The 25,020-nt window shown below is 44.5% G+C and overlaps 1 protein-coding gene across 4 annotated transcripts in view; it reads left to right on the top strand.

The window, feature by feature from the left end:
* ADAMTSL3 (ADAMTS like 3) overlaps positions 1-25,020 on the top strand; it is a 697,881-nt gene that overhangs the window by 15,846 nt on the left and 657,015 nt on the right. For all 4 annotated transcript variants that reach the window (XR_011030288.1, XM_068275326.1, XM_068275327.1 and 1 more), the window contains exon 2: positions 22,815-22,915. Coding sequence is in view for 3 of the 4 variants with exons in the window: in XM_068275326.1 (XP_068131427.1) it covers positions 22,826-22,915 (90 nt within the window). In the remaining variant the exon portion in view is untranslated. The remainder of the gene's footprint in view (positions 1-22,814; positions 22,916-25,020) is intronic.

Raw genomic sequence — 25,020 nt, 5'->3', positions numbered from 1 at the left:
GCACACTAAAGGCCTGGGTGTAACCGAAGTTGGGTAGGTGTTGTCTCCTCACCTCCCGTTCAAGCGGGGACGCGCCACATAGGGTGAAACGTGTGGAGGTAGATTGGGGCATTGGAGCTGATTCATGGGTGGATATTCCTACAGGCCTGACAGTAACAATGTGACTGAGGATCCCATGGGTGTACACAGGTTTGCTTTAAAAAATGACAGTGCCAGGCTATGTGGCACTTGTGTCGCTATCATGTACCTTTTTTGTAACTTTGTGGAACTGTTTTTGTAACTTTCTGGAAATGTTGTCAGCAGGTAGTGCTAAATGCTGTTTAATTATTGCTTGTTGAAATGGAAAAAGTGTTGTCCACTGCTTGTACTAAATGCTGTGAAAAGTGTTAATAGAATCTTTTCAAAACTCCACTATATTCCATAAACACAGCTGTTCCGCGCTATATCAATAGATTACATCTGAGCAAGACCAAATGTGCACTGGATATGTATTACAAGGTTTGGGACAAGTTCTAGAGTTCCAGAAATATATAAAAAATAGTCCATCCTGACAGCCAATAGAGGGGTATAAATACTGGAAAGAATAAAAAGAACATAGATCCTGCCTTCTTTTCAGAAACCTGAAAATTGTACATACATTGAAAAAGGGGGACAGCATATTGGTCAAGTAGTTACATGGTAATCAGACTTTATCAATAATGTGGACATAACAGGGCTGTGGAGTCGGAGTCGTGGAGTCGGGCAATTTTGGGTGCCTGGAGTCGGAGTCGGGAAAAAATGCACCGACTCCGACTCCTAATGAATTTGTTACTGTAATTAAAATAGAAAATATGATAAAATGTTCTATTTCTCAGATAATAGTCATTAAAAATAATGTATATATACAGTATATATACAGTAATAGCTGTGCTTAGTCCACAAAAATGAAATAAACCAATCAAAATTAGTTACTTGTGCTGCTTCAATAAAGCAGTCCCCGTATTTTTAAGGTCAGATATACATATTTGATTGTGACTGTATATACAGTATGATGTGTACACAGGAATCTCTTATATATACTAAATAACATCTATGCTGTAAGAATAAAGCCTGATGTGTAGCCGTGTCACTAATAGAGATGGTCAATGAGATGGAAATAATTCTGCACTGATGCTGATTTATGCAAATGTATGCACTCCCTTTGCTGATGAAATCAAATAATTTGATATGTTGTTAAAATTTGGTTTGGTGACTACAAATTAAAGGGTACCTGAGACAGATGAAAAGTAAAGTTTTATACATACCTGGGGCTTCCTCCAGCCCCCTTCAGGCTAATCAGTCCCTCGCTGTCCTCCACCACCCGGTTCTTCTGCTATGAGTCCAGGTAATTCAGCCAGTCAGCGCTGTCCGGCCGCATGCCGCTCCCACAGCCAGGAACATTCTGCACCTGCGCAATAGTGCTGCACAGGTGTAGTATGCTCCTGGCGGCAGAGTGTGTGCATGCGCACTACGCCCGACTGGCTCAAGTACCTGAACTCATAGCAGAAGATCCAGGTGGTGGAGGACGACAACGAGGGACTGATTATCCTGAAGGCGGCTGGAGGAAGTTGTTACACAGTAGTACTATACTCTACATATGCACTCCCCACAGAGCTGCAGGGAATCCACTGAGAATGCTGTGCACATTGAACACAGAGGTGTTGTCTGTCACCCATAAACCTTGTTCAGATTGTGCATGAAGAATGTGTAATAGAGGAAGAATCTCCTCATTCCCCTGCAGAGTACCTGCACATCATTCTTACATGTACCCACACTTACATTGCCTAGGGCCTGATAGATGTTCTTTGTTCCGGTTTGTACCTTTTACAAGTACTCTTACCAAGGACTAGTTTTAGTCTAAAGGGAATAAATATAGTAGTCTACATATCCTTCTCACTTCAGTTGTCTTGTAAAATTCCTAAGCGTTGGCAGTTAGGAGACGAATTTCATGTTGCATACTGTTAATCAACAAAATTGTAATATGCAAATTAGAGGAGTCGGAGTCGAGGAGTCGGAGTCGGAGTCGGTGGAATCCTAAACTGAGGAGTCGGAGTCGGTGGATTTTTGGACCGACTCCACAGCCCTGCATAATAATAACTTTAGTCAGGGGCGTAGCAATAGGGGTTGCAGAGGTTGCGACCGCATTGGGGCCCTTGGGCCAGAGGGGCCCCAAGGGTCCTCCCTCAAATGCAGTATTTAGCTCTCTATTGGTCCTGTTCTCATAATAATCACTTCTATAGATACTTTGAATAGTGGTAATTATTAACAAGCTGCTTCCCATCCTCTTCTTGCACCTCTGGCACTGTAGTTGCCATTGGCAGGTTTTTGTGCGCTGTATCAATTGTTATGCTCGGGGGCCCCATTGTAAAACTTGCATCGGGGCCCACAACTCCTTAGCTACGCCACTGACTTTAGTCAAAAGCTCAAGACAGTGGTGACTTTCCAGTGTCACCTTAGTCAATATGTATCGTGGCCATTACAGCATAATGATGAGGTAGAACAAACGCGAAGCCCCAATGGTGTGACAAAGTGGGTATAGAATTCACGATCCATAAGTGTCTTAATATGTTTTTGTACAGCTTCCCAAAAGGGAGTTATGAGTGGACAACTCCAGAAAATATGTAGAAACATGCCACTTTCTAGACCACATCTCCAGCACATGGGATCAGCTGTCGGGTACCTCGTATGGAGGTTGTCTGGAGTCAAATACCATCTACTCAAGATTTTAAAGTTTGACTCCTGTATTCTAGCAGAAATAGATGATTTCTTATTTAATAATAGTATTTTTGCCATTGTTTGTCAGTAAAAGTGTAGCCCAGGTCAATCTCCCATTTGTTCCTGAGTTGGCATGTCCAGGAGTCATCTGATCCCAGTAACTGATACATTTGAGAAAGGGGTCTTTCCGCCCTACCGCTTTTCAGGCATAGAGACTCAAAAGGTGTGAGTTCACGAGACAGCTGATCCCTTGTGCCCAATGATCTTAGAAAATGTTGGAATTGGAGAAGACTCCAGTAGTCTATAAGTGGAATTTTTCTTGAAGAGCGTAGAGCAGCTAAAGGGGTCCAGTTAGATTGGGTTATTCGGTCCTTAGCTCTGAGCAAAGGGCCTTTTCTCTACTGCTGATAGCCCTTTTGAATACAACCAGGTGGAAACATAGGATTATTCAGGAGAGGGATAAGCGTGAGAAAAATGTATCAGCACACCGGGTTTGATGGTGTGCCCTCCAGAACCTCCTTCTTTGAGAGGGATAAGCGGAGACGGCCAGGGTGAGATCTCAGGTATATGGCGTGCTTTAGCAAGCGATAAGAGTGTGGACTGTATTGAGACAAAGTTAGCAGAGACTCTAGAGAAGGACCAAGGAAGGGCCAGTAAGTCAGATCCCAGCATATCAGATTCCAGTTGTACCCAGCGTTTGTGTTCAGCATGTCTGTGCCAGTCAATTAGACGGACCAGAGAGGCTGCGCTGGGGTATCTTTTAGGGTCAGGAACAGCTAATCCATCCTGGGGCTTTGGTAGGGTTAGTGCACTATATCTTATTCGAGGAAGTTTTTTTATGCCAGATGAATTGCGTAAAGTGTTTTTGAGAACTTTAAAATGTTCTGCAGGGGGAACAATGGGAAGGGCTTGATATAAGTATAATAGTCTGGGCATTATATTCATTTTGATAATATTAATTCGGCCTAGCCACGAAAAATGTGGGTGGTCCCACCTTTGGAGATCCTGTATGATTGTGTGGACCAAGGGAGGCAAGTTCAACTTATATATAGTTGAGGTGGTGGAGGGTAGTTGGGTCCCTAGATATGTAATGGGGCGGGGCGTCTACTTGAAGGGAAAGTTAGACTGGATGGTAGTACTAAGGGGTTCTGGTAATGCTATGCCTATAGCTTGGCATTTATCAGGGTTAATTTTATAGTTGGCTAGGTTTTTATAGATCTCTAACTCTTTCAATAGGTTCGGGAGGGAGATGTGGGGGTCTGTAAGGAAAAAGAGCAGATCATCTGCGCAGGCTGCCACCTTGTGCTCCGAGGCTGTGAAAGATAGTCCCGTGATATCATGGTTATTACGAATGGTATGCAGACAGGGTTGCAGGGTCAGTGCAAAATAAGTGGGGATAGAGGGCATCCCTGTCTGGTACCATTGCTGATAGGCAGGGGATCCGATACTATCCCGTTGACCCTGACACAGGCTGTGAGCTTAGAGTACAGAAATAGAATTGTCACGAATGGGGCAGCTGCCTGTCTGCCTTATTAGTTGCTGAACTTCTGCCTGATTACTGATTACTCTCTTGCCTCACGATTCTGTACCGATACTTACCTCTCTGTTGCTGAACCTCTGCCTGATTACCGATTACTCTCCTGCCTCACGATTTTGTACCGATACTTACCTCTCTGTTGCCGAACCTTGCCTGTCAGACCATTCTACTCACCAGTGGGCCCTCGCCACTGGTGAGGTGCTAGCTTCACCAGCTCCTCTGGTGAAGTTATTCTTTAGTGCAGTACTGTTTGCGTTTTCTGCTCCTAGGCTGCAGTACACTCTGAATCACCTTCTCCTTTTGAGATTCGGTCTCTTCAGTATTGTATCTCCAGCTTGCTGGAGCTTGAACCCTATTACACGGTCAGTGTACCGATAGTACCTCACCAGCCCCTCTGGTGAGGTCTCATAAAACTATTAAAGTTACGGTTGCACCAAACACTACACACTCAGCTCTTTGTGCTGCTATATTGGTATTATTGGTGATTCTGCAGATCACACATAATCAGGTATAGCGTCTGTATTATTGGTGATTCTGCAGATCACCAAATAATCTGACATCTGAGTTGCAACGCCCAACCGTTACAAGAATCCATTGCAACATATGGGTGCCCAAACCTATATGTTTAAGATTATGTGTGAGGAACCCCCAATCTACTCTGTCAAATGCTTTTTCAGCATCTGTTGACAGAAGCAGAGTGGGGGTATGGGTTGTGTGTGCCCACTCGATGAGATTGATTGCTCGAATAACATTGTCTCGGGCCTCCCTTCCTGGAATAAAACCAAGGTGGCACATAAAGTGAGAGAATCTGTTTGCAAGAATCTTGGCAAAAAAATTTAGGTCAGTGTTTAGTAAGGAAATAGGCCTATAGTTAGAGCACAAGGTGGCGTCCTTTCCCTCTTTAGTAGGGATAACAGTGATCTGTGCCAGTAGCATGTCTGTAGGTAGCTGTGCCAGTTCAATGTCTTCTGGAGCTAGGCTATTGAGGGCTTTTGTTAAAAAAAGGGATGAGGTCATTTTTGGGAGAGCCCTTTATTGCTAACCTGATTTCATCTTCTGAAATGGGCTTTTCTAGTTTCTCTAAGACCTCTGTTGACAGGGTGGGCATACCTGAATCAGTAATATATTGTCTAATCAGTTGGGTTTTATCAGCATTGGGTATAGCTGTATGGGGGGGGGGGGGGGGGGTAGATTATATAGAGATTGATAGTAGTCCCGGAAGACTCTCGCAATTGACTCATGTTTATTCCTTTTATTTCCTCTAGAGTCTTGTATACAGGAAACATGTGTAAGGGCTTGTTGATCTCTTAATGCTTTCACCAGGAGTCTACTACATTTATTGCTGTATTCGTAAAAGCTTGCTGGTCAGGGAGCTCTTACCAGTGTAGTTGTCCCAAGATGGATCAAGTACAGCATTTAAATCACCTCCTAGGACTAAACTTTCTTCAGCAAAAGAGTCTAGGGCTTCGAGGGCCCTGAACCGGAAAGGCAGGTTGCCCACCATTGGGGCATAAAAAGTGCCTAATGTAAGCTTTCTGGAAAGGTATTCTCCTTTTATGAAAAGGAAGCGACCCGTAGAGTCCTTACATTCCTGCAGGAGGGTGAGAGAGACATCTTTTGAGAGAAGAATAGTTACTCCTTTAGATTTGGAGTCTGGATTATTGCTATAGAATACCTGTGGGAAGTGTTTATTGGATAAGTTTGGGTGGATATTCCCTTTGAAATGTGTCTCCTGCAGGAATGCTATTTGAACCCCTTGTGTAGTTGTCTAAGCAAGGCCCCGTGCTTTTCAGGGATATTGAGGCCCCTGGTGTTCAAGGATTGGATTTTAAGGAATGTTATCAAAAAAAAATTCCAGCAAATATGAGGATGGGGGGGAGCTGGCAGGGGTGTAAAAACAAAAAGAGAGAACAGGAGAGAGAAAAACAGCCAGGAGTAGAGAGTGTAGTATGTTGCCTGTCCCAAGGCAACCAGGTTCTGGTAAGTATAGATATCATACCTAAAACAAAAAGATTTATAACACTGTTTATAGCCCGGTAGGCCATCGTGGATCGGGAACACAGTCACTGCATGCAGAGCCCACGAGCCCAGAGGGTCTGAAGAAGTTGCTGAATATATGTAATATGAAATAAAGGAATGGACAATAAGCGAACCGCTGCAGTCATATCCTTTTAGTGGACTGTCTAGGCTTGTGCGACACTGATGCAAAAGTATATTCTATATAGAAATGCAAACATTTTCTGAAATATACGATAACTTAGAGAAGAACAACATAACGGTAAATATAGGTGGTAATACAACTTAGATCCATCCGGGATCAGTAAAGGGGGTAGCCCGGCCATATGTCCCTCGTTTAGTGCCTTGGTGGTAGGTAGAGGGTGGCTTAGTAAATGTTCCATAGGTGTCAGGCTGACTCGGAATGTCACGCTCATCTTTATAGCGTATATATCCTGTGAGGTAGAGTCAGACATAGAAGGGGTAAATAGGCAGTTAATGATGGGATGAGGGACCCTCGTGGGGAAAAGAATTGGGAGCCCCTCGGACTGGAGGGCACTACTGGTTTCATAGAGTCGGCCTGGTTGCGGGATATAACAAAAGTACTCACGGATCAGCGGGCCGATTTGGGTGTTCTCGCCAAGGCTGCTGCGGGCCTTTGATTAGCAGTAGGTTCGGGTCCCAATCAGGGAGGCCAATTACTGGCAGGTCCATCTTTGTGCGGAATTCAGAAATATCTTCAGGGTTCCGAAGGATCGCCACTTGCGCGCCCTTTTTAGCATGAAGATGAAAAGGGAAGCCCCATTTGTATATGGCTCCGGCATCACGTAGTTGTTTCAGGAGAGGGTGTAGAGCTCTACGTTGTGCTAATGTGAACGGGGCAAGATCTTGGTACAGGGCGATTTCTGCGCCATCGAAGTCCAAAGTACCTTATTGTCTGGCCATGGCCATGATGGCGTCTTTGATTTCAAAGTAGTGCACTCGGCATATCACATCTCTGGGTGGGGCATTTCCTTTCGGCAATGGGCGAAGTTCCCGATGCACTCTATCTATGCGGACCGGGGGACCTTGCGTACTGTTTAAGAGTCTACCAAAGATGGCTCTTACCGTGTCCCGAAGATCTTCCTGCCGCAAGGCCTCAAGTAGGCCTCGGATGCGCACAGTGTTGCGGTGGCTCCGGTTTTGTAAATCCTCTATGTGTGATCGGAATACTGCGTTCAGTGAAGCTTGTCGCTCTTTTGCAGCCTTGAGGTCTTGAAGATCTTTCTGCAGGTCAGAGACGCCTGTCTCTACTGCTTGGACTCTCTGCCCGAGACCTATGATGTTGTCCTGCAGCGCTGAGATTTCCTGCCTCATGGTGGTGAGTATCATATCTCTTTGACTTAGCATGTCGGCTTTTGTTAGTAGGCCTCTTAAGAAGTCCCAGATAATCTCTAGGCTTTTCGCAGAGGTATTTCCTGCTGGAGTATCTTCTATTTGCTTAGCAGAGGCCTGCCGATCCGACATCTTGTCCGTGGCGTTGCGGGTCTGGGGGCCTGTGAAATACTTGGAAACGGAGTTCACCGCCGATCCTGAGGTCCCAGGTTGGGTTTGCCGGGGTCCTCTCTTGGTGGTCTTTGCTACCGTGGTATCAGCAGCGGGGTTTGGTTGAGTAGTTTGGTCCATATTAGCTCAAATCTGTGGTTAGGCTCGGAGCTCTGATGAAACACGTCTTTACAGCGCCATGTCCAGCTCCGCCCGCACCAGAACATTTTTTGAATGAAGTATAAACCTAGGGTAGAAACTTAGTCCGTTATATTTAGCATCTCCATATCACTTTTCTGGTTGTCTAGTGGCACCTATCCTCCATATAGCATTCTCTGGTATCTAGTAGCCCCACTTCCCCTATGTAGCATTTTATGGTGTCTACTTCCACCATACAGCGAACCTTATCGATTTAGCTGCAGTAGTGTCTGAATAACACCAAAAAACAAGCAAGCAGCTAATCTTGTCAGTTCTGACAATAATGTCAGGAACACCTTATCTGCTGCATGCTTGTTCATGGTCTATGGCTGAAAATATTAGAGGCAGATGATCAGCAGGATAGCCAGGCAACTGGTATTGTTTAAAAGAAAATAATTATGGCAGCCTCCATATTATATATGTATATAGAGTGGGGTATAGTACTGTATTGGTTAGGCCTATTTTCAATTTTAAGCCTCAAGCAACCAGAAAGCACACTTATCCAGCCTCAGCAGTACTAACATTTCTACAATTGTATTCTGACAATATGGAGAACAGGAAGAACAATCAGTAGCTGAAAACAAGTTAGCTCAAGTGGCATTGTACATGTCATGTCCACTGTGCATGTTTGCTCCAAGAATAGTTTTCTGACCCTGGAGGGAATAATGCTTACACAATAAAATCCATACTTACCTACTATGAATCTTCTCTGGCACTGCTCATTGTTTTCATACTGTTGCACAGCGGCCAGGGCCGGCGCTACCATTAAGGCAAAGGAGGCAGCTGCCCCATGGCCCTAGAGCTTGTAGGGGCCCCCAGTGGCTACAAGAGGAAAACAACATTTTTTCAAATCGGCCTTATAGTTTTTGAGAAAATCGATTTTAAAGTTTCAAAGGGAAAAAAAAAACACATTTAAAAACCTGCCGACTTTAATGGTTAATAGCAAATCCACCTTAAATGCTAGAAATCCTAAATTTACAGGATATGTTAAGGAGATCATTAGGAATAAGAGGAAAAAACAATTTTTCAAAAAGACCTTATAGTTTTTGAGAAAATCGATTTTAAAGTTTAGAAGGAAAAAAGTATAGTTTTAAATGCGGTAAATGTCACTTTTAGTAGCAAACCTAACGGTAGTGTAATTTTACATGCATCAAACGAAAGCGCAATAAATTTCCTGACGGGGTTTCCAGGGGGTCTATACGCAGTCGCAGTGCTTTGGCCAGGGATCGCTATACAGGCGCAATATGGCTGTATGAAGATCCCTGGCATTTTTTCCTATTTTCCCAATTTTTTTTTATGTTTAGAGTGTGGGAATTAAAAAAAAAAAAATTATGTGGGGTCCCCCCTCCTGAAACTTTTTAACCCCTTGTCCCCCATGCAGGCTGGGATAGCTAGAATGTGGAGCTCTGACCGATTGGGACTTCACACCCTGACTATACCAGCTGCAAAAAAGGTCCCCTAATGCCGATTTTTGTTCCGGGGTATATGTTGAGGGGGGCCCCCCAGGTTTATTTTGCCCTGGGGCCCCATTGTTGCTTAAACCGGCCCTGACAGCGGCATCTGGTTCATGGCATGCTCTGCAGCTTTGCCTGCTACCATGACCACCATTCTGCCTGCACCCTCTCCACACATAACTGCACATCTACCCTCTGATTCTGTAGGCTGGGCTGAACCACCGATAAGCTGACAGCACCATGCCTTCTCCCACACATCATTACATTAACGTGTACACACAGAGGATACCTTAGGATATAGAGGGGGTGCTGGGGTAAGAAACGTAGTGACTGGAGTAGCACCACACACAAAAAACAGTACCATTGGATTCCTTTTCTCAGTTGACAATTCTACTTTCACACCTACGGTAACAAACTTAGTCAACAAGCAGCTGCAATCCTTTTCTTCTCATCTATAAAGCCTCAAAGTGGTAGCAGATGTAATTTTCCACTTGGGATGTGACATATCCTCTGACTTTAAGACTGAAGCAGTGTTTTTGTGGTCACATACATTATTTTTTTTCTCTCTTTTTTTAATGAGAGTAGGGAGGAATTGTCACACAGTTGCAGTTTCAGTGTTCATTTGGGCACGTATAGCCTTCTAAAACACAAAAATGAAGTGTTATCAGATGAGTAATAAGAATCATTCCAGATTGCAGATGATCATCGTCCAGTTTTGCTCTCAGTGGACCACCCAACCTCCTTATTACTTAGCTGTTCCATAATTGTCTAAAAGCTCCATATGTCTGATTACATAACAGATTGCATCATCAGCTGTTTGTACTGGTCATGTTTCCCTAAATATTTCCTGAAGTCACTTATAATGGAAGCTGTGATGCTTCATTCAGCTGCCAAGAAATAATAGATAACTCAGGCAGGGCAAACTTTTATTCTCATCTTTAATGTTTAGTACACTATTTTGCCTGGATTTGATTTTTTGTGAGGTTTAGTTGACTCGTTTAAAATAAATTTGTATTAAATTGGCCTGATTCATTTGCAGTTCAAACAGCAGCTGAGAGAACTGCTAAAGGGGTCCTTTAGAAGTTAAGAAACTCTCCCAAACTTACCTTGGAAGCAGAATCCAGTACTCGTATGGTATACCCGCTTCCACCGCCCACACTAGTTTTCAAAATCTTTTTTATTTTGCAAAAGATCTGATAAAATAATAGCATTTTGTTAGCAAGCATGTAAGGAACATATCCATATTACTTCACAACGTGGTAAAGATAGCACAAAACAGGTATGGAAGACACTGAAATATACAGAACATCAATCAAAAAGAACATAGATTGGTCAGCAGGTGTCAGTAATCAGCAGCATATAACAAATACTGAAGGACTTACAGTGGGATGCGAAAGTTTGGGCAACCTTGTTAATAGTCATGATTTACCTGTATAAATAGTTGGTTGTTACGATAAAAAATGTCATTTAAATATATCATATAGGAGACACACACAGTGATATTGGAGAAGTAAAATGAAGTTTATTAAATTTACAGAAAGTGTGCAATAATTGTTTAAACAAAATTAGGCAGGTGCATACATTTTGGCACTGTTGTCATTTTATTGATTCCAAAACCTTTAGAACTAATTATTGGAACTCAGATTGGCTTGGTAAGCTCAGTGACTCCTGACCTACAGGTGAATCCAATAATGAGAGAGTATTTAAGGGGGTCAATTGTAAGTTTCCCTCCTCTTTTAATTTTCTCTGAAGAGTAGCAACATGGGAATCTCAAAACAACTCTCAAATGACCTGAAGACAAAGATTGTTCACCATCATGGTTTAGGGGAAGGATACAGAAAGCTATCTCAGAGATTTCAGCTGTCTGTTTCCACAGTTAGGAACAAATTGAGGAAATGGAAGCCCACAGACTCAGTTCAAGTTAAGGCTCGAAGCAGCAGACCAAGAAATATCTCGGATAAACAGTAGCGACGAATGGTGAGAACAGTCAGAGTCAACCCACAGACTAGCACCAAAGACCTACAACATCATCTTGCTGCAAATGGAGTCACTGTGCATCGTTTAACCATTCGGCGCACTTTACACGAAGAAATGCTGTATGCGAGAGTGATGCAGACAGGGGAGGACTGGCCCAGGGGGACGGGGGGCAATTGCCCCCCGGGCTGCCCGAATCTTAAGTAATTAGGGCTGGCCGCTGCTATACGCAGCGGCCGCAGACATACCACAGGTGACAGGTTCGCAGTGGGGATCGCAACCTCGCGCGATATTTCCCGGCAAGTTGAAGTATTCAATCAAAGAAGGGGCTGAGGCGGCCGGCCGTGGTGTGCCCTTGTGCGTGGCTGCGCCTGCGGTGGATGTGAGCGGCACAAGGACACAAATAGCTTAGGTCCTCTCCGGCCAGGTGGGTTGAAACTGCTTGACTCCCCCCCCCCCCCCCCCGCCTGGAGCCATTGCCGCCCGCAACGTGCTGCTGTGCCTGCGGTGTCATCGGAGTGAGCTGTCTCACTCTTCAGCTTTCTGTGCTGGAGGCCTGGAGCTGTGGCTACGTGTGGCTGGCTGGAGGAGTCGGACACAGTCCTCCCCTGTGCTGCTGTGCCTGAGGTGTCGTCGGAGTGAGCTGTCTCACTCTTCAGCTTTCTGTGCTGGGGGGGCTGGGGGCCTGGAGCTGCGGCTACGAGTGGCTGGCTGGCTGTCCTGGCTGGAGGAGTCGGACACTCTTGGGGCTGGGAGTTGGAGATGCCACCTATAGCTGCTTGCTGCTGTGGAGGAGGAGGAGGTGTAGGACTGAGGAGACAGGAGGATAGAGGAGGTCGGGTCCAGGTTGCCAGAGGAGAAGGTGGTTTTTATAAATTTTGTTTCTGTACTTCTTCTCCCTTCTTGTCACTGAGTTACTCACACTTTGCTGCCTGCCTGCTACTGCTGTCAAATTCAATTCTCTGCCCAGGCCAGTGCCCTCTGAGGTTTTTTTTGTGTGATAATCATCCCCATTCTGACCCTGGCCTGAGGGGGAACGTTTTTTCTTCTTGTGGTGTGATTGGCGGCAGGGGAGGGGGGAGGCAGGCAGTTAGGCACTGTCAAACAGGTAGTTGGAGGGGGGGGGGGAGTAGGTGTCAGACAAGTAGTTTGTATGGTGGGTGGGCAGGAGTGGGGTTAGGCATCACCAGGTAGGTAGGTTTGTGTGTGTGTGTGTGTGTGTGTGTGTGTGTGGGGGGGGGGGGGGGTTATTTAAAGGAGTTATCAGTGCTACTTACCCGGGGCTTCCTCCAGCCCCACGCTCCCAGCATGTCCCTCGCCGCAGCTCTGCAGTCAGCCATTCGCTGCCGCTGCCTCCCAGTCCTTGGCGATGGCACCAGTCCGACCTGGATGTCGGCCTGTACTGCGCCTGTGCGAGCAGCACTGTCAATCACCGCCACTTGGACCGGAGTGTACTGCGCAGGCGCAGTAGTTCTGCGTCTGTACAGTACGCTCTGGTCCATGTGGCGGTGATTGACAGCGCCGCTCGCACAGGCGCAGTTGGCCTGACGTCATCGCCGGGGGCTGGGAGGCAGCGGCAGCGAACAGCTGACTGCAGAGCTGCGGCAAGGGACATGCTGGGAGCTTGGGGCTGGACGAGCCCTAGCACTTATTTTCATTAAAAAAAAAAAAAAGCCTGATAACTCCTTTAAGGTTAGGCATCAGACACAGACAGGTAGATTGTGCGGAGAAATGGGGTTAGGCATCAGGTACATAGTGTGTGTGTGTGTGTGTGTGGCTGGGGCTGTTAGTCATCACAATTTGAAGATTTGCACACAAGAAAGATATGGCTTTGGGCTGGGGATGCCGTGAAACGGGCCTCTAGTTTGTGTTGTCCCCCCAGGCCAAAAGGTCCCAGTCCTCCCCTGGATGCAGAGGACGCCTTTTCTCCACCCACAGCACAAACAGAGACGCTTGAGGTATGATAAAGCACATTTGGACAAGCGAGCTTCATGTAACGATCGATGTCAGCAACCAGAGAGAGAATTTGATCCTTGGTGATCCGCAGTATCCCCAAGAATACAGATATACCCGATTATTGAGGATCTGCGGAATCGTCAATAATTAGATATGTCTAACCTCTAGACACCAGAGAACGTGTAAGTGTTTGGTGCAACAGTAACAACTCTGAGTAAAGACCACCAGAGGAGCTGGCGGCCTATACTCCTGAGGAATTCACCCCTGAGCGGTGGGTGATATTCCTGTAGCCTGTGGACCCCTGAGCGAGGGACCAAGGCTGGGATGCAGGAAGCCCTGCTGCTAATATGTAAGGTTTTGCCCTGAACTGGGCTAACGTAACACAGTAATAACACAACCTAGTCTGGGGTGTGAGGTCCGTATTCACAACACCCTGGAACTAGTCTGGAGCATAACATAAATGATAATACAGTTCCCTAGTCCTGGATGTGAGGGCCTTGATCTCAACACCCTAGAACTATGCTAGAGAATACACAGAAGATACACAGTATTCCTAGTCTGGGGTGTGAGGGCCTTGATCTCAACACCCTGGAACTGGTCTAACAAATAATACAATTCAATTAGTACTTTAAGCTATCAAGAATCTGACTCAGTGTGGATTCCCAGCTCCAGACGGTTCTGGCACACTGTCGGGTCTAGCTAAGGTCTGAGTGCCTTCACGGAAGTGTTAGCAATGGCAGACAACCAGCAACTGACAAGCAGCAGAATATATATAGTTGCTGGACTCTGCCACCCCGCCCGAGCCATTCAGCCAATCATGAGTCCTGCAGGAATCAGCTGATCTTCCTGATCAGCTGACACTTCCCCTGCTGGTATAAAGGTCCTGAGTTCAGGCCCGCACGCGCGTAGCTCTCCATCTGCCTATGTGCACTAACAGACCCAGCCACACCAAGCGCATGCTGCTGCATGCAAACCGCCGCGTTGGACGCGGAAACAGCCGCTTTGCTGTCAGGACATGTGGCGGCTTTCCCGCATTCCACCATACTACCAGACGCGTGTCCATGCGTGCAAACCGCCGCTTTGGACGCGGAGTCAGCCGCCTCGCTCTTGGCATATGCGGCGGCTTTTCCGCGTTTTCTCACACTTAATTTTGGAATAAGGTGCTGTGGACTGATGAAACTAAAATTTAGTTATTTTGGCATAACAAGGGGCATTCGGCATGGAGAAAAAACAACACAGCATTCCAAGAAAAACACCTGCTACCTACAGTAAAAATGGGGGTGGTTCAATCATGCTGTGGGGCTGTGTAGCCAGTGCAGGGACTGGGAATCTTGTCAAAGTTGAGGGGCACATGGATTCCACTCAGTATCAGCAGATTCTGGAGACTAATGTCCAGGAATCAGTGACAAAGCTGAAGCTGCGCCGCGGCTGGATCTTTCAACAAGACAATGACCCTAAACACTGCTCAAAATCCACAAAGGCATTCATGCAGAGGAACAAGTACAATATTCTGGAATGGCCATCTCAGTCCCCAGACCTGAATATAATTGTAAATCTGTGGTGTGAGTTAAAGGGAGCTGTCCATGCTCAGAAGCCATCAAACCTGAATGAACTAGAGATGTTTTGTAAAGAGGAATGGTCCAAAATACCTTCAACCAGAATCCAGAATCTCACTTACAGGAAGCGTTTAAAGGCTGTAATTTCTGCAAAAGGAGGATCTACTTAATATAGATTTCATTTCTTTTTTGTGGTGCTCAAATTTATGCACCTGCCTCATTTTGTTTAAACAATTATTGCACACTTTCTGTAAATCCAATAAACTTCATTTCACTTCTCAAATATCACTGTGTGTGTCTCCTCTATGATGTATTTAACTGTCATTTTTTATCGTAACAACCAACGATTTATACAGGAAAATCATGACAAGGTTGCCCAAACTTTCACATCCCACTGTAATTGAAGGCAGGGACTGAATAGGCTAATGAATTCATCAAGTGATGAGATAAAAATAACCTCCTAATATAATCCTCTCAGCATGCACCATGCCAAAGAGTAAACAGAAAAACCAGAAGAAAAAGGATTGGTTCTTGGGTGCATGCTAAAAAAATTACTTTATTAGATAGATCAATAAAACCAGTTAGTAAAGCAATATAATCAGAAGACATTAAAAAGCCACACACAAAAAACGAAAAACACAATACCAAAAACAAAAAAAACAGAAAACCCACTAATCCATGTAACCTTTAAAAGGTCCCCCCTCCCCACTGTACCAATGCAAAAAAGTGCAGTGAGGCTGCTGTCCTCACTGGGTGCATTGTCCATCCGCTAGACCATATCAGATAGAAAAAAGCACAGTCACTATCCTGGAGTGGCCATGTGAATCCACCAAAATAGCAGCAAGCAGAGACCTGACGCAAGTCGCCACAATTAGCCAATGAGTTCAGAGAGATGATGAACAGACTTCTGTGTCTTTGGAAGATATATTTTCTTTTTTTGAGGGGAGAATGTGTATTTGATTATGTAGCAACCTATGAAAAGTACAGTATATTTATAGGCATCCCCTATACAAAAAATCCAGTAAATATTTGGAGTTTTATTTCTACTATTCCTTTCTATTACACACCCTGAATAGGATCTCCACTAATACAGGAATAGGAACACCACTAAACTGCAAAATGCATACAAATTCACTTTACCGTCAGGTACAGGCAGGTCTCAAACTGATCAGTAAATTATGTGCTAACATACCCTCAGATTTCCATGAGAATAGCGATTTTCGGTAAAATTAATGCAAATTGCCACACAAATTACCGGATAATTTACCGCATGAGGTAAAACGTGACTAAAATCTACCAGAATTGCTACATGTCACTACTGCATGCTGTAAATTACCGTAATGCATAAATTTGCTTGAAAACCCGACCAGAATTGAAGCCATTGGGTTTGCTTTCCAATTGACAGTGTAATCGCAACCTATTAACCACCTTGGCGGTAATGACGAGCTTAGCTCGTCCATTACCGCCGTGGTGGATTGCTCAGGCCCTGGTGGGCCGATTTTCAATTTTTTTTTAAAACACGCAGCTAGCACTTTTCTAGCTGCGTGTTGTGATCGATCGTCGCCGCCAATGTGCATTTACCTGCCGCGTTACAGGGCCCCCCCCCGAGACCCCTTGTGCAGCCTGGCCAATCACCGCCAAGCTGCGCTATGGGGTGGATCGGGACTCCCTCCGACACCATGACGTGGATGACGTCATCCCGATCATCGCCATGGCGATGGGGGAAGCCAAACAGGAATGCTTGCTCTGATCGCCGGAGGCGATCAGAAGGGGTGGGGGAATGCCGCTGCACAGTGGCTATCATGTAGCTAGTGCTAGGCTAGCTACATGATTTAAAAAAAAAAAAAAAATGCTTTTCCGCCACCCCGGCGATTTTAATAGAACGCCAGGGTGGTTAATAACATAGAATGTGCTTTGGAAAACACTGCGTTTTTTACAGCTGTGTGAACAGGCCTTTTGGGAAGTATTTCCTCTAAATGTGAAGCAATTCTGTGGCATCACAGAGGAAGAAAAGCCATAATAACTTTAAAATTTCTCATGTTCCTTGTGTTGTAGCCCTAGAGCCATAGTTTGCGTCAGTGGGCCGTGGAGAGAAGAATCTGGGTAATGCACTGTTGGTGTGGCCATAACCAGTATGACTTCACACTGAGCTGTTATAATTTGAGTAGGAACAGGTGAGCTGCACTTATAGCTGTTTTTTCCGACCCAGAAGGAAATTAACTATGCAGGCACTCTAGGAAACAATACCTCTCATTATTTTTCTTGTATATTTATTTTTTCTTTCATAATCCACATTTTGATATAATCCTTTTAATAAACGCAAGTTCTGCTCCAGTCCCTGAAGATGATCTCCTGTGAGCAGCGATTAGGGGGTATGATAACTTCTTGACAAGTTGTTTTACTTATTGAAGAGTGACCGCTAAGCTCATATGTTTTCATTTCATTTGTCTAGACGGCACACTTATCTTTTTTTTCTCTCCCTCTAAGCTCTAGACTGTGCGAGAATTCTTGATGACCATTTTCCACAATAGTTAGGGTGCAAATAAAACGCTGGCGGAGCTGTTAGCTTTCAGACTGGTGGAATGTTACTGAGACGAAGGAATAGTGGATGGCTCTGTGCAGCATTAACCAGCTATGTTTGGCAGTCTTCATTTTTCTGTTATTCATTAACAATTACTTTGCATGTGATTAAATGTAGTAATGCTTATGTTAGCCGTAGTCGGGAGTGTGCTTTCTTTGTACTGCTTTGCTTTCTGTCTTTTACCTAGACTCCCCCAATAGCAGAGGCTGGATCATAGACATTGTGGGGAAAGGGAAGAGGTACGATTACTGAAAACCTTGACTCCCTCCTGCTTTGGCGGCATACCAGGGCTCTTCAGAGTTATTTAACAGATGCCAGGGAGACGTAAGGTGTAACATTTAATTGGGAAGGTTTAGTAGAAGTTCAGGTCTGAAAGGGGCAAGAATGTGTTTTATGTAATCAAATAACGTGATGATGGATTTCCCTAATCAGATTACAGTTAAGTGAAGAAACTGGTTGTGGGTTTGAACATACCCACAATTAGTGGGATATAATTGAGGAGCATAAATGTTTGAGGATAAACCAAGTCTGATTAATATCACAATAGGACAGGTCATTGATAGCCTTGCTCACATGCTAGACGGTTTTTAGCTGATTATGTACAGTGGTCCTCAATACCCCTCAATGTGTCAGCAAGAGATGTGCTTGGTGGATCTTCCTGGCCGAGTGCAGGTTGAGGTAATTTTTTTCTATTCTACTCACCCATCCCACTCCATGCCACTCCATCATTGGCCCTCCTCATCCCTCCTTAGCAGCAGAAAGGGTTGCTAGCCTGTAGGCAAGCGACATGACTGTACAGCCCCAAACTATCAACCGAGGGACCAAGTTCCCATCCCTGCCAGGCAACATTCCCCATACATGTGCATAAGGCTTTTGTTAAACAAAACCTAACTTAATAAACCTGGTTTATTAATTTTTTCTTCATTAATACAGTAGAATCTCATTATAATAAACTTTGATATAGCCTCTGGATTTAGTAAACTCAGTCATTAGGTTCCAGAAAATGCGTCTGTATACTGTAAATATATACAACGTATGACCAATTTTGATAAAGTAAACTACTTTTCCTGGTTCCTTGGAATTTACTATAAAGAGATTCTACTGAATATTAATTCATTAGTCGGATAAAACCTGCGCTTACGCCTCTCACAGTGGATCTAGGTTGCACCAAAGACCTTAAATTGCACAAGTGAGTGGGAGTGGTGATGATCTTGTATGAGAGATATCAGTTAGAGTTTAGTTAACATGGAACATGTAATACTACATTCTAGCACTATTATACCTTGGAATAGGAAAGTGTCTCACTGAGCCTATTCCTATTTTGTAGAATATATCTTAATTTAGGATGCAAAAAGTTTTCTGTACAGAAATCATTTCTGCATCTTTTTATTACCTGGCTTGTTGGGTCTGCATTGCTACCTGTGCTAATGTCAGATACCATTTGTTTAGCCTTAACAGCAGTCCGTGCACTGCCCAAACTCCACCCCCATCTCCCCATAACCAAGAGAAGGTAGTCAAGTAGCAGCTGGGAAGGGACACCATCCTGTCTTCCACTTTGAACACAGAGGTGACCCTGCCCACAGGGGGGATCAGAAGGAGAGGGTGGGTAGGGTCAGGTGATGGCTCTGTGTTGAGGAAGGAACTGCCACTATTGGCAGCTCCATACTCTGTGCACTGATCTCTGTTCAGGTGACTTTTCCAAGAGATATATCTCTGAAACCGCTGCATTAAATATAAAAAATTGTGAGTAATGATATAGTCCCAGTTCACTTTTATTTACGATGAAATCTCTGAGAGGATGAACTAGGGCTTTAATCCTGGTTGTTGAAAAGGTTGCTTTGCTCTGTATTGTTTTACAGGGCAAACTACTTTCTTTGACAAGTCAGGATTTCTTACTGTAAAAAGTGTAAGTTGCTTGCCCTAGACTGCAATATGTGCTAGACCAAAGTTCTGGAGGCAGGAAATTTGGGCGCATGAGGCAGGTGGACAAAAAGGGCGCCGCCATTCACTCCCATAATAAATATAGTTTAATGGGCGCCCAACAGGAAAAAAGGGCGCCGGAGAAAAATAACATTTTACAAGCGGCGCCCGGAGACTTTTAATGTTTATAACTGTTTCTCATGATTACACATTATTTAATGATAATTTTTTAAACGAAAAACAGTACTATATTTTTTAAAACATTATTTTTAAACGAAAAACTGCACAATATTTTTTTTAAAACGTTAATAATGCTTATCACAGGGGGGTCTTAGGTTTAGGCACCACCAGGGGGGGGTCTTAGGTTTAGGCACCACCAGGGGGGTCTTAGGTTTAGGCACCACCAGGGGGGTCTTAGGTTTAGGCACCACCAGGGGGGTCTTAGGTTTAGGCATCACCAGGGGGGTCTTAGGTTTAGGCACCACCAGGGGGGGTCTAGGGGTTAGGGGTAGGTACAGGGAGGGTTCTGTGTGAGAGTAGGGTTAGGTATATTTTTAGTAAAACTCTTATTAATCTTATTAATCTTTTATAAAACGTTATTATACATTTCACTTTTTAAACAGGGAAGATTAACGTTTTTACAATTGCTGATTTCATACACTTTATTTAATGATTTATAACTTTATAAAACATAATTTTTAAACGAAATATAGCACTATTTTTTTTTTAAACGTTATTCATGCTTATCGTTTAAAACCCTGCACCCTTTTTTCCCGACGCCCTTTTTTAACGTACGCCAAAGTTCCATGGCAATATTCCCGCTGCTGAGAGAGGTCTCAGTTGCTGTGGTGAGTAATTTGTGAATGTACCTCCCCAGCCCCTCTGAGCCCTCTTCACACACTTTCTAAAGTTCCAGCCGCCCTACTTGTTCATCACTGACATAATGGTCATGTGACTATGTTGGGGTGTTGAACGTATGAGCTGAAGGCCGAAACTGAGAATGGGTGTATGACAGATTAAAGTGAACCTCTGGACTAAAAATCTACTCAGCAGAACTGAAAAGGCTTGGTGTTTCTTTAACAGTTTCACAGCATCAGAACTTTGTTTTTCTCACCAAAGCATCATTTTTAGCTGCATTTTTAGCTAAGCTCCACCCATCAAAGAAAACTGCCCAGGCTTTTTTTCCCTGATTCTGTGCAAAGCATGATGGAATTTCCTATGTTGTTGTTCATGTTGCCTAGCAACTGGGAAGGGTGATCAGCACACAGGACAGTTAGATCTATGTCACATGCTCCCTGTCACCTCCTTCCACTTTAAGAGGAAATAGAAAAATCAAGCAGATAGCCAATGTCTGCAAGGAGTGTTGCTCCATATTAATAAGGAGAAATACAATTATGAGCACTATAATCAGGGGGGCAGAGTAATAACAATCATAAAAAACCTAATCCCTTATCCCCACATTAATGTAAAAGCTTTATGCTGAGGTTCCTTGAGATCTGAAAATTATTTGTAGAGTTCCTCTGGAGAAAAAGGCTTGCTAGACTGTTCACCTCAGTATATGCTGGTATACAGACTTGTTCAGACCAGCGATGCAGTGTATTACTTAGCTCTTCATTTTACACTACACGGGCTTCTCTGACAGGCTTGTCTCTCTGGATGAGCGGAACTACCATACACACCCATTATGAGTAAGTACAGGTGCAGACATCTACCATCAAAATCATACTAGAACGTGCCTTTGTTAAGGATAGATTCCCTTCTTGCACTTACCCTTAGCACTCAACTTGACCTTTCTGATATGACATGCAAAACTCCCAATTCTTTATAAACCAAACCTGTAGGCGTGGACTACTAATAAGCAGAATATTTGCTAGATTTTAGCTGGAGAGTTCAGCATTTCAGTCAATCCTGGGTCATCAATTCAATTCCCTCAGTCTCTGGCTGTTCCATCCACTACCGCTATCTTTGTACAACCCCAAACGACACACCATAGAGTCACGGATCTAACTTAAAAGGAACCTAAACTGAGAAAGATATGGATTTTTCCTTTTAAAATAATACAAGTTGCCTAACTCTCCTGATCATCCTGTGTCTCTAATACTTTTAGCCACAGCCCCTGAACAAGCATGCAGATCAGGTGCTCTGACCTAAGTCAGACTGGATTAGCTGCATGCTTGTTTCAGGTGTGTGATTCAGCCACTACTACAGCCAGAGAGGTCAGCACGGCTGCCAGGTAACTGGTATTGTTTAAAAGGAAACATCCATATCCCTCTCAGTTAAGGTTCCCTTTAAGAACCTTAAGGATTCCCCATAGAAAATCTATTGAGGAGCTATTGAACCACAGTGTTGATTGGACATCTTAGGGCATAGATTTTTGGCAGATTCCCTCAAACTGTATACAGTAACAAAAAGTGATACACAGCTGACATTTGAACACTGTTGATGCATAAGGCATAAAGGTTTGTAAGGCACTGTTCACCTCTCTGTGTGGAAAATGCATATTTCTTTTCATGCACAAATTTTCTGTGTTAAAACTTATGTTTTGCCAGAGTAACTACATGATTGTTAATGAGAAAATACACATGGCGTGTAAAATTATACTGCCGCATGTGAAATAACGCATTGGTTGTGAATGAGCCCATTTACTTACATTGGTTGTAGGTTCTAATGCTAATTTGCACCCTGCCTTAGACTGCACATAGATTGTAGACCTTCTCCTCCTTGGTGAAATTGTTCAATCTAAGAGCCTCTAAGAGCTTTTTCCTCCACTTAGGTGTAGCTGGATAGTGTAATGGTTAAGGGCTCTGCCTCTGACACAGGAAACTAGGGTTTGAATCTTGGCAGTTCCAGTAAGCCTGCACCTATTTAGTGAGGAGACCTTGGGCAAGATTTCCTAACACTGCTAGTGCCTATAGAGTGCACCCTAGTGGCTACAGCTCTGGAGCTTTTAGTCCACTAGGAGAAAAGCGCAATATAAATGTTCTATGTCTCATCTTGTAAATTTTCCATCGTGTGTAGCAGAAAATCTCTGCGAGTGATAATAATCTGAAAACTATGCAAACTTTGCAAGGGTTGAACTGTATCTTTGCCGCTGGTTATGATCATTCTGACTCCTGATTATTTAACCAGCAGTTTCTGAATCTGATTATCCCTCAGCAGTATTATGGTTCAACCTCCACAAATTCCAAGTCTGGTCATATAAGAATTTAGCTATTGCCTGAATTATGTGCCTGGTGACTGATCATGGGTACTTTGGATACTCAGGTTTATCATATAATACTGGACTGTTTTGCAATGTTAGTAGTAGGTCAGTCATGTGGATGTGTAGCCCAGGGTGTGACCCAGAGACCCATAATAATGACATCACTTTCATCTTCTTCTTGCAGCATCAGTGAGGATGAGGAGGAGCGCTCACAGCAAGCTGCCCCTTGGAATGCTGGCCGTGTGGATAGTGATATCACTGACTGCTCCACCTACAAGATATCAGGTCAGTGAAATGATTCCCGTGCGCACTTAAGAACTATGGACACGCTACCAAAGCAATTACTGCAATAATTCCTGGATACTGAAGCATATTCATCACATTCATTATTATAGGCAATGCATCTTCTCTACAAAAGTGAACCAGACAGATAAAGTTATAACTTTAACCGTCTGGTTCACTTTTGTAGAGAAGATGCCATGCCTATAATACTGAATATGATGAATAGGCTGCATAATATGAAATGAGCAGGAGGCATTTTCTTTAGCTTTGTGTAATATGTACAGCTCTCTCAGCTAGGCTTCCAGAAAATATAGCTTCCAGGAGCCAATAGACACAGTTCTCTGCCATATCTATGTGTGGCAATTTCATTGCTGTCCTTTAGGCTGGAATAACAGCCAAAAAGAACAGTCTCTAGCCACATTAAGAGTCTCCAGCTGTAATTATAGACAAAGCTAATTTTATGCTTGGCGTCTCCGAACGCCGAAAGTAGAAAATGTTTCATATCAAGACTATTGAGACGGTGTAGTGTTATCGCAATAAAATCCTTTCGTTGGCTTTGTCTGAGCTCCAGCAGTGCCCCTCCTTTGACCATGTTTGATGTTCATGCCAGCTCTTGACTGGGAAAAATACAAGTTTCACAGTGTCTTTGCCACATTTGCTAAATGTTTAATCCAGCAAGACGTACATACCATATCTCGAAAGTAAATAAAGACCTTCAAATGACACACCACTAGAGACGCTGCCATTAATACGTTGGTTTGTAAACTTGTGTAGACTGGTGATAGGTGTATTCACAACCCAGAATTCCAGTTAATCCATCGTATAAAAAAAAACTACAGCAGAGACAGTAAAATGACTATGGACATTGTCAGTGGCGTAGCTAAGGAACTGTGGTACCCGATGCAAGTTTTACAATGCCCCCCCCCCCCCCCCAAGCACTCTATACATAACAATTGATATGGCGCACCAAAACCTGCCAATGGAAACTACAGTATCAGAGGTGCAAGAAGGGGATGGGGAACACTTTATTAACCACTTGCCGACCGTGCACTCATACCGCGCGTCGGCAATGTGGCAGCTGCAGGACCAGCGACGCAATTCTGCGTCGCCGGCTGCAGGCTAATTAATCAGGAAACAGCTGCTCGCGCGAGCGGCTGTTTCCTGTCATTTCACGGCAGGGGGCTCCATGATTAGCCTGCGGGACGCCGATCGCGGCTCGCAGGCTAAATGTAAACACAAGCGGAAATAATCCGCTTTGTTTACATTTTCACAACGCTGCTACAGTAGCAGCGTTGTAGTAGATCAGCGATCCCCGGCCAATCAGCGGCCGGGGATCGCTGTCACATGACAGGCAGGAGCCTGTTAGAGGCTGCACAGGACAGATCCGTTCCTGTGCAGCCTCCGATCTCTCGGGGAAGGGAGGGAGGAGAGGGGGAATCCTGCGGTGGAGGGGGCTTTGAGGTGCCCCCCCCCCCCCCCACCACCCACAGCATGCAGGAGCGATCAGACCCCCCCCCCCCCCCAGCACATCATCCAAAAAAGGGAGGCGGTCTGGTCGCTCTGCCTGTCATTTGATCTGTGCTGGGGGCTGTAGAGCCCACCCAGCACAGATCTGAAAAAGCAGCGCTGGTCCTTAAGGGGGGGTAAAGGCTAGGTCCTCAAGTGGTTAATGATTACCACTATTCAAAGTATCTATAGAAGTGATTATTTTGAGCACAGGACCAATAGAGAGCCAATACTGTAGTTGAGGGAGGGCCCTTCGAGGCCCCTCTGGCCCAAGAGCCCCGATGCGGTCGAACCTCTCCAACCCCTATCCTTGGACATTGTTTAAAAATAAATAAGAATAAGTATATTCTGGCGTATAAGACTACTTTTTAACCCTTGAAAATCATCTGGAAAGTCAGGGGTCGTCTTATACGCCGGGTGTCATTGATGCCAGGTGATATCCTGTTACCGACTCTCAGATCTCGCTGCTGAGGACTGTAGTGAAGCGGCCCAGACGTACATGTGTGAGATCTGAGAGGCAGAGAAGCAGGTAAGTAGGGGTGGGCCAGAAGGGTGAAAGAAGCGTGTTTTATGGGCACAGCACAATCTATTCTTCCATGCTG

The sequence above is a fragment of the Hyperolius riggenbachi genome, chromosome 3, assembly GCF_040937935.1.
Source record: "Hyperolius riggenbachi isolate aHypRig1 chromosome 3, aHypRig1.pri, whole genome shotgun sequence".
Taxonomy (NCBI): domain Eukaryota; kingdom Metazoa; phylum Chordata; class Amphibia; order Anura; family Hyperoliidae; genus Hyperolius; species Hyperolius riggenbachi.
Note: the sequence above shows the minus strand (reverse complement) of the source record. Positions and strands in the feature narration are given on the sequence as shown.